Source organism: Mercenaria mercenaria, chromosome 2 (assembly GCF_021730395.1).
Source record: "Mercenaria mercenaria strain notata chromosome 2, MADL_Memer_1, whole genome shotgun sequence".
NCBI lineage: Eukaryota > Metazoa > Mollusca > Bivalvia > Venerida > Veneridae > Mercenaria > Mercenaria mercenaria.
The window spans coordinates 116,382,008-116,391,735 of NC_069362.1; the positions used below are offsets into that span (position 1 = coordinate 116,382,008).

The following is a 9,728-nucleotide window of genomic DNA, read 5'->3' on the forward strand; positions in this document are numbered from 1 at the left end:
CTAATTATTGTATGAATCATGTATTTGAGATTTGATATTAAACAGCAGAATTTATCTTGTCACAAAGGGACCCCTGGCTTGAGTGGGTTAAGTCGTTGACTTTGCATCACGTGCCCCTCGCCGATATAGGTTAAATCTGCTTTGGGTGTAGCAGTCTTCATGTAAGGAAGCCATTCAGCTGGTTACCTGTCCATGCTTTGGACAATGTCGTCTGAAGGAGAACTTTGGGCTTCTTTTGTCATCGAAAGCATATAAAGACGCATTCCCATTTGAATTGTGTCGGTGTTACTATAAAACACAACATCAACAAGAATAAATATATTTTGCCATAGTGTGACCGGTGTGAAAGATGTTAAATTATATATGCCATCGAAATTTGTAGTATTTCCCTGACAAATTCGATCTGCATTTAGAATATGGAAAAAACGGGTTTCCAAGGCTACATTTTGTTTCAGATATCATCTGTTCGTGTCCAATTTGCAGTACCGTGGTGAAATGACAAGTCTGATGTTCAGAAAGTGATAGATTTGTAGCGTTTCTTACTAATGTTTTGCATTCATTAAATACCCTGTCTATTTTGTATTGGAATGCTAATTGTTTTCGCCCCTTCTAATGTAATACAGGTATCAAGACTAGTTTAAGACGAACAATCAATTGATTATTGTAGTTCTGTCTGTTTATCTCAGATAACAAAACAATACAAAAGCTCTTAACGGAGCAATTATTTTCTGTAGAGGCATCAGCCGTTCAGACAATGAAGTGTTTGATAAACTTCTACGCCAGTCTTTTATCGGGTTAGAGCAGTCTTGAAGTATTGATAATTATTCAGATATATCTGCCACTTCTGGTACATTAACTGCAATATGAACTATCAGTGACATTCCATAAATCTTTTTGGTCAACAAACTTGTTAATTAAGGATACACAATATTATACAAAATGGAAAAAAGTTATAGAACATTACCAAGCTGTCACATATGTTGTGATATTAGGATATATTTGAACTTAATTCATCTGATATGTTGAAGAAACGCAATTTCACATTTACGTGCAGGTAACACGGCGAAACTTGTATGAAGTTCGAAAGTAACATAGGTCCGACTTCAGATTCGATGTTATGCATTCAAATTTATTCATACGAATTCATGAGCAAGCATTGTATTGATTAAGCCTGTTCCTTACTTAATTGAATAAATTACTATATAATTCTATCAGCTTGTCGTTTTATCAGCAAGGTTATCGGTTGTATTATGTTCAAACAAAACCATTTAGCCTAATTGCTTATAAATCCTGAATGCCCACAAGGTTTCTTTAATTGAAATAATTACTCACAATAAGGGTCGATAATCTAGCAAATAGATAGATGTTGCTCTCAAATATCCAGTTGAATCAAGCGATTGAGCAATTGATAACCAAACCCAAGCATACAAATGTGGGTATTTGGGTGAAATTCGTCTTGTGTCCTTATTTAGGCTTCGGGTAGTTTCGTGATGTATAGACTATTCATCACTTGTCTGATATCGTAGGGGCGAAATAAAGATGTGCCATGAAATGTCATGTAATAACACTGTTTCAAGTATTATAATGCGTTGATGGAATTAAATTCAGTAAAAGCTTATTTACAGAAGATGTCGAGCCCTGGAGATGAACAGTCCCCTTACTGAGTTGTTGCATTACAATAATGTTACACAATCAAACTATTACTAATTCAAGTTGAAAATTTAACTAACACGCAAATTTTTCGGAATGAAAAGAAGGTTGTTGACAGTTATGAATTCACACATAGTGAAAACTGGTGTTTCTGTAAATTATGAATATTGACAATTTAATCGTATTCTTTGTGTAAAATACATAATTCTAACATGGCTTTTTGAGCGTTAAGTCGCCATATGACGTTAAAAACCAGAACGAAGAACAAAATCTTTGAGCGTTTAAACCTTCCAGTTAACGGCTAAAGAAAAAAGAATGATTAGAGTATGAATATCAAACTGTTTAAACAAGTTCGTAATGGCACGCTATAAAGCCCATTTCTATTCTCTTAAACGAAGGATTTCAACAAATGACATTTATCAAAGTGACAAGAATGTAGACAGAACGATAAAGTTATCAGTACTCGTTAAGATAACAAACGGGCAATTTATGATTTCTGCTAGTTAAGAAAGTAAGAAATAGAGAAAACAGCGAGATATTGCACCAGTCTGACACATGTCATGTCATTTTATGCAGAAACGCTATCTTATATTTGATTTAAGACAGCATTAAAATATTTCATGGATGAAGAGAAATGTCTTAAAATATACATTAATATTCAATATTATATGTCATCTGTAAACGTTTTTCGTCTAATGTATCACAGATTGAAATGAAAAGGTAAAAGTACAAGTACATTATTTAAGATTTAAAGCTAAATGCAATGATTAATACCATTGAAATGCCGACATTGATGATATCTTTAAGTCTGAATATCTATCTGAGAAGATTTTAAAAGTACAAAGTATAAAGCAATTGAGAATGGCGGCTGTGACATGAAATAATCTATGAACACCGCCTGGAACTATGAATTTATAAACAACATCAAATCTAATTCTCTTCCTGTAAAATCTAAGAAAGAGGTTTGCATATCAGAACAGAACAGAACAGAACAGAACAGAAATTTTATTTTGACTTAAGCGTACAGCTCATCGTCATATAGCATAACATTACATGACAGTCACAGTTTTACAATACATCTGTGTCACATCATATATACATATAGCATTCACATACATTTGGTAATTTAAAGACTTGAGAGTGATCACCTTTTACAGTCGTTACATATTTAGAAAAACATACACATAAAATAAAATATAATGTACAATATAATGATTAGTTATTTAAATATTCATTTCTTATTCTGAAACACTTTAGGCAAGAAACGGCTAATTTATGCAGAACAGACTTTTTATCTGAATTAAGCAATGCACAGAATTTATACATACTTGGACGAATTCTAAAATATCTTGGAATATACATATTTCTATATTGATTGTAAAATGGACAGACTAAAACAAAATGAGATTCGTCTTCTATATCATTTGTGTTATATAAGGTACAAAAACGACGATTCCTTTCAATGTTTCTATGTTTACCAGTTTCAATGTTTAAGTTGTGCGAGTTTAACCTTAATGTAGCAATAACATTTCTATATTTCGGAATATCACAAATGGTAAGGTATTCTGCACGATTAAAGTAAGTTTTTATTTGTCTGTACAGGAACAAAGATGTACAAGATAACATACTAGTGCGCCATTCTGCCATATATATATCCCTTAAACGAGTATTAAACAATGGTATGAACAAGTCAATATTTACAGATTCTGGAAATTCCCACACATCAGCAAAACCTGCATTCTGCAATATACCTCGTACTTTTGACGACCAATTAACTGTTCTATTATTATAATCTATCTCTAATCTTTGTGCCTTTACAATAGTACTTATAATACAATTATCCGATTTACAACCATACAATTTCAACCAGTATTTTACAATACGTGCATATCTGTTTATAATCAAAGGAAATCTGCCAAGCTCTGAATATAGAGATAGACTATTAGTTGATCTTTTAACATTTAACAGCCATTACAAAACTTTCTATGTACACGTTCTACAGTATCTGCTTTTACGAATCCCCAAACTTCACAGCTATAGTTTAATACTGACAAAACATATGCGTCAAATAAATTGAACATAATATTTATTGGGACATTCATTCCCCTTGTTACATTGAATAATGCATTCATTGCTTTAATACCTTTCCCAGCTAATGTCTTAGTTGCATGTCTAAAAAAACCTCCGCTCGAAAATACAACACCTAAATAATAAAATGTATTAACAATTTCTATTTCTTTTCCTTCAAATGTCCACTTATATGTACTGTCTAATCTTCCCCCCTTTCTAAAAACAACAATTTTTGTTTTCTCAACATTAACAGTAAGATTCCATCTTTTATAATATGACTCTAAATTATGCAATGATTCTTGTAAACCTTCTTTTGATTGAGCAAACAATACAGCATCATCTGCAAACAATAACAGATATATTGACAATTGGTCAAGTGTAATACCAGCATTTATGTTGTGTTGCAAATGCATCTCAATGTCATTTAAAAACAACGAAAACAGTATCGGGGAGGTTATCTCCCCTTGCAACAACCCTAAATTGCAATCAAAAAAATCTGATAAAGTATTCATATGTCTCACACATAATTTAACATTTTCATATATTGTAGAACAGCAAACAGCTTGCCGTCGATCACTGATTTTATTATTTTATACCATAAACAACTTCTGTCAGTTAGATCATATGCCTTTTTGTAGTCTACAAAACAACACATTAAAGATGACTTATTCTTCAGCTATTTCTCAACCAGAGAATTTAGAATAAATATAGCGTCTACTGTGCTAAAATTTGGTCTAAATCCCAATTGAGCATCGGTCATGATATCGTTTTGCTCGATCCACTTTTTAAGACTATTATTCAAAATAACAGTAAACAGTTTTGCAATGCAACTTATGAGGGTTATACCTCTGTAATTATCTGGGTCACTCGAATCACCTTTTTTATATAACGGGATAATCATACCCCTTGACCAGCTAGGCGGGAACTTTCCCTGCTCTAGTATATAATTGAATAATAGCTGAATAGATCGCACTGTTACATCAATACTAACTTTAAAATACTCATATAGAATATTGTCTATTGAACATGCTTTATTTGAAGCCAGCGATTTTTATCAGAAAAATGTGATAAAATCTCCAAACAATCTTTGTTTTCATTTGATACAGAGGTCTGTGCTAAGTTCTGAAAGTGATTGAAAAATGCTTCTATATTAATACCTTCTCCGGACGGATTACTTTTTTTCTTTTTAAACATTTTCCAAAATGTACGTGGATTACTACGTCTCATGTCATTCATTTTCTTGCTCAAATTTCTGTTATATTCATTTTTACATTTTCTGCAAAAATATTTATATTCTCTTTTCTTGTTTAACAATGATTGTCTTGTTTCAAATGTTTTATTGACATTGTAATCAAAGATTGCCTTTTTATATAATTGACCTTTATTTGTACATTCATCATTATACCATTTCTGCTTATTTTTATCTATAGATGTAAAGTATACATTTTTAACAGAAACATTTTTCTCAAAATATTTACAACCTTTGCTGTTAAAAAAGTTTGTAAACAAAGCTACTAAATCGTCTATATCACAGTCATTATCAATTCTTTCGTTCAAAGACTGTTTAACTTCATTTAAGAAGGATTCCCTGTATTCTGGGTTCCATTTATAAAATGTTCTCTTTTGATTTTGATCATCAATTTTATGTGATCTGGTTTTAAACCAAAACGATATTGGTGCGTGATTCGAGAACTCATTAAAATCATCAACTGAAAAATGTGTTAGTTTGTCAAAAGTAGCCGATAATGTTAATAAATAGTCCACAATGCTTTCGCCGTTATGGGTCATGCACGTAAAATTTCCGCATAATTTGTCATTGTACAGTCTACCATTAACAACTCGAATATTTGTTGCTTTACATAAGTCTAACAGTTAATCTCCAAAGCGATTTGTTGTAAAATCCCGTGTTGATCGATGTAACGGTAAATCGATGTCTTGGTTTACGTCACCTTGAATGTTATAGTCATGATCTATGTAATCTGTTTTACGGCCTATTCTCGCATTAAAATCTCCAGCAACGAAGACGTTTCCCCTCTCTTGAAATATATTTATATCAGTTTCTAATATTTGAAACAGATCCATATCGTAAACATTGTTAAATGGTGAATTTTCTGGTGGGATATAAGTCACGGCTAGATATATATCTTTATCTATACAAAAGAAATTCTTATCAAGCTTCAGCCAAATAATGCAGTCTATATTATTTTTTATTAGTTTAACACCATTTCTTACACTATCTTTGATGTAAATGATTAACCCCCCACTGTTACGTTTCGCTCGTCTATGATAAAATTGTCTATATGAATGAACAGGATTACTAAATCCCTTAAGTTCAATGTCCGACTTTTTGCTTGTCAAAGATTCGGTGATACAAATTAAGTAATATTCATTTATGAGATTTACGAACTCATCGCATGATCGTTTTGCTAATGATAATCCTTCAATGTTCCATGAACAACATTTCAGAACACTCTCGGGGTTATCCTACGCACTTTCTTTATATAACTGCTTATTTATGTATAATTTCTCAACACTAAGGTGAGCTTCTTTGCCCTCTGATCGTGCTTTCTTCATAACAGGAATCAGTTTCCTCTGCCTATCAACCACTTCAGCCGGAAATTGCTCTCCTATGCCATACCGCGAATCTTTAAGGAGCTTCGCAGATGTGCGCATTTTCTCTCGGTCCGGAAAGTTGCTGAAATTAGCGACGATGGGCCGAATCTTTGATTCCTTAAATACGCCAACCCTGTGCGTTCTTTGTAGTTTGATGTTGATTTTGGCATCATCAATCTGCAACTTAGATTCTATTAAATCTAGCACTTTTCTCTCGTAGTTTTCATCCTTTTCTTCGGGAATGTAAAAAAACAATAAATTTTCCCTCATACTCCTACATTTTAGGTCGGTAATTTCTCGTTGGAGTTCTTCTTCTCGTGATCGCTGTCCCGCCTCAATATTTCTTAATTTGGTAAGCGATGAGTCGTTTTCATTCTGTTTTCTGTTTAATTGCTCCAATGTATCGCTTTCAAATTGGTGGCTAGTCTCAATTTCCTTGATTTTGGTCTCTACATTGGTGACCTTTTGATCAAAAGTGTCAATACGGACCGTTATGCTTTTCACACTGGATTGTATGGAGTCTAATTGGTTTAGCCTTTTATCCATCGAGTCTAGACGTTGCATAATCATAGAAAACATGTCCGCCTGCTGTATGCTATTAACTGGTGTTGAAGGTGTATTATTTGGTGAAAAACTAGGCGATGCTGAGTTCATTTGCATAAATTGACCATTTGTATTACTGTAATACATAGGATTCGGCAAGATAAAATTCTGACCTGACTGTAATTGACTAAACTGTCCAATATGATTTTCATTTTAAATGGAGTTCGCGCCTTTCTGAGCCATTGTTGTATTTCTCTTCTGAGGGTTTTCTTGTGTTTCTGGTGACTCTTTTGACTTTTTCCGTTTTCTAAGCATTGATTCAGTCTTTTCCTATGATATATCCAAATGCATGCACATTACACCATCATAAGACACTTAAAATCCATGTAAAATAGAGATTTTTTCTTTTGCAAAACTTTTGTGACCATCATTTTTCACGAATGCGCATCATCCCCATATCGAGGGGATAAAGTAATAACCCATCGGAGTTTTAAACCGTGTTGTGCGGCTATATATAGTTCTGTTTTTATTTCTGTAGGTGGAGAAGCTGAAATAATTAGCAAATTGGTGTTGGCGGAGTAACAAATGATATGCGTAAGCTTTTGAACTTTTAGATCAGCTCCATGTATTCAGAGAAGCAACATACCTCTTCCTTTGTCATGTTTTTAATATTTATTATTCCTTACATTGTTTTGCCTGGATAATGCAATAAAATAGTTTAAAATATACATGAAGCATATTGCACAACCAGGTAGATAACAGTAGACCAGGTTTGAGTCTGGTTGTGTGAGGTAATTTATAGGTCGTGGGAGGTAATTTATAGAGCAACATCCCTTACATCCCATAGGTCCTGACTGAGTCGAAATTTATTATTGAAATTTTGAACTGACTCCAATATTCCAAAGCACTAAAAGATATAACAACACTAGTCCAAGTACGGGAGGGCTTTATACGGCAACCACAGGGCTTATGACCTTCTACTAGGAAGCGAGTTGTACAATCCACGGAAATTAAGCAATTTGTATGGAAATGCACGGACAATTTCTGGATTTCTTTATTTATTTTCGAAGAATTCCGCGCTAACACGTTTTCATATTGAATGGCAGCCTTCATGGTGTCACAGTGTGACAAGTATGAAAAATTATATTTTGTATGCGCCGCGTAAATTTATAGAATTTCCTCTGATAAATTTGATTTACATCACGAATCTGAATGAAACTAGTTTCCCCGGATAAATGTTTTTTTCAGAAGTCAATGCACGTATCAAATATTGCGATGAAGTGTCATGTATCATGTAAATCATGAGAATGTTCCAGAAATGAAATGACACATGATCCTCTTGTTTATATCACAAATACACCGAATGCCAACTCTATCGATGCCGTTTTAGCATTCATTTACAACATTCGTATTATAATGTAACTACAGGGCCCAACGCGGGTTTAAAGCTGGACAACTGATTGATTATTACATGTTTCTGTCTGCTTATCTCAGATAACAAAACAATACAAATGGTCTTTGCGAAACAATTATTTTCTGTACAAGCATCAGGCAGACAATGCAGTGTTTGATAAACGCTTGTTATTTCTTTTGCTTTAGAGAAGAACCTGATAATTATTAAGATATATTTGACACGACTGGTACATCACCGGCAAAATGATCACTCAGAATATTTACATCTAATATACAAGGATGCATACTTTTTAAGAAGAGCGAACATGACCTTTCAAAGCATAGACTTAATGAGAGACAATCACTTTTATGTGAGTTTTAGGATACTTTAATAGATTTGTTCTTTTGTTTGTTTTCGGTTTTGGCCTCTTTTCAACAATATTTCAGTGATATAACGGCGGGCATTCATCTAAACAAGTGTTTCACGATTCTGTACCAATACCTATCAGTTCTCCACAAGAATAGTGCGTTTTATTCGACCTTGCGGGGCGGAGTTAATCTCTGGCTTATGCAAATAATGGTAATCTCAAAAAAACGACCAAAATAAGTAATAATGCAGTGGACCGTCGCGAAACCCCGCCCCGCCAGGTCGATTAATGCACTATAGATCCATATGAATCAGGGATGAAGGACGAAATGATTACAGACAAAGTGTTTACATAAATGAGCAGTTATATAAAGTGTCTTTTGTTTTCAAATCGCCACGGATAACATGTGCTTTGCCCAGGGATTAAACTCGCGACTCCACTTTCCGTGGATCTGCGTTTTCTCCGGTAGAGTTTAGCGGGCAGCTAATGATATCAATCTTTGAAAATAAAGACGACTGTGTACGAAACGCATTGTTATGATATCAAGAAACATCGAAAGTATTGTTTTGATTTAGAAATGTTACTGTAGATTAAATGAGAAATCAACATTACTCAAATCGTATAATGAGATGGTAATGAAGGAACATCAATACGAAGTCACAGGTATAAGTGTGCATGTATATTTCAAATCTCCAAAAAAGATGTATTTCAAACTTTGTTCGTGAAGCACTCACTTTTAACGTTGACGTAACAGTTTAGAAAAATATACAGTTGCATATTTCAAAGGCGAGGTAACAAACTGGTATTTGGTTGAGCACAAATTATTCTAATCTGCTGTAAATTTTGTTTGATTAAAAATGATGTTTAAGCATTCATGATACGATCTTTGGGTGAAGAAATCTTTAATCATCTGACAGAATTTAAAAGAGGGGGAAATATTAATTTAAATCATGCGGTTTAAAATTATGAAACACGATTGGTAGACGTAAGAACGTCATTATTCTCTGAATTTGAGTTTGCTGTATTAAGGTAAAGCGTTACGATATAACTTTCTAAGGCATTTTATACTATTTGACCATGCTATACTGTTAT

General features: G+C 33.4%; 1 protein-coding gene across 1 annotated transcript; it reads right to left on the reverse strand.

The window, feature by feature from the left end:
- Positions 1-6,204: 6,204 nt before the first annotated feature.
- LOC128550067 (uncharacterized) lies at positions 6,205-6,987 on the reverse strand. Its single transcript, XM_053528060.1, has one exon. It carries the CDS (start codon positions 6,985-6,987, stop codon positions 6,205-6,207), a length of 783 nt encoding a protein of 260 aa, XP_053384035.1.
- Between the last annotated feature and the right edge of the window lie 2,741 nt (positions 6,988-9,728).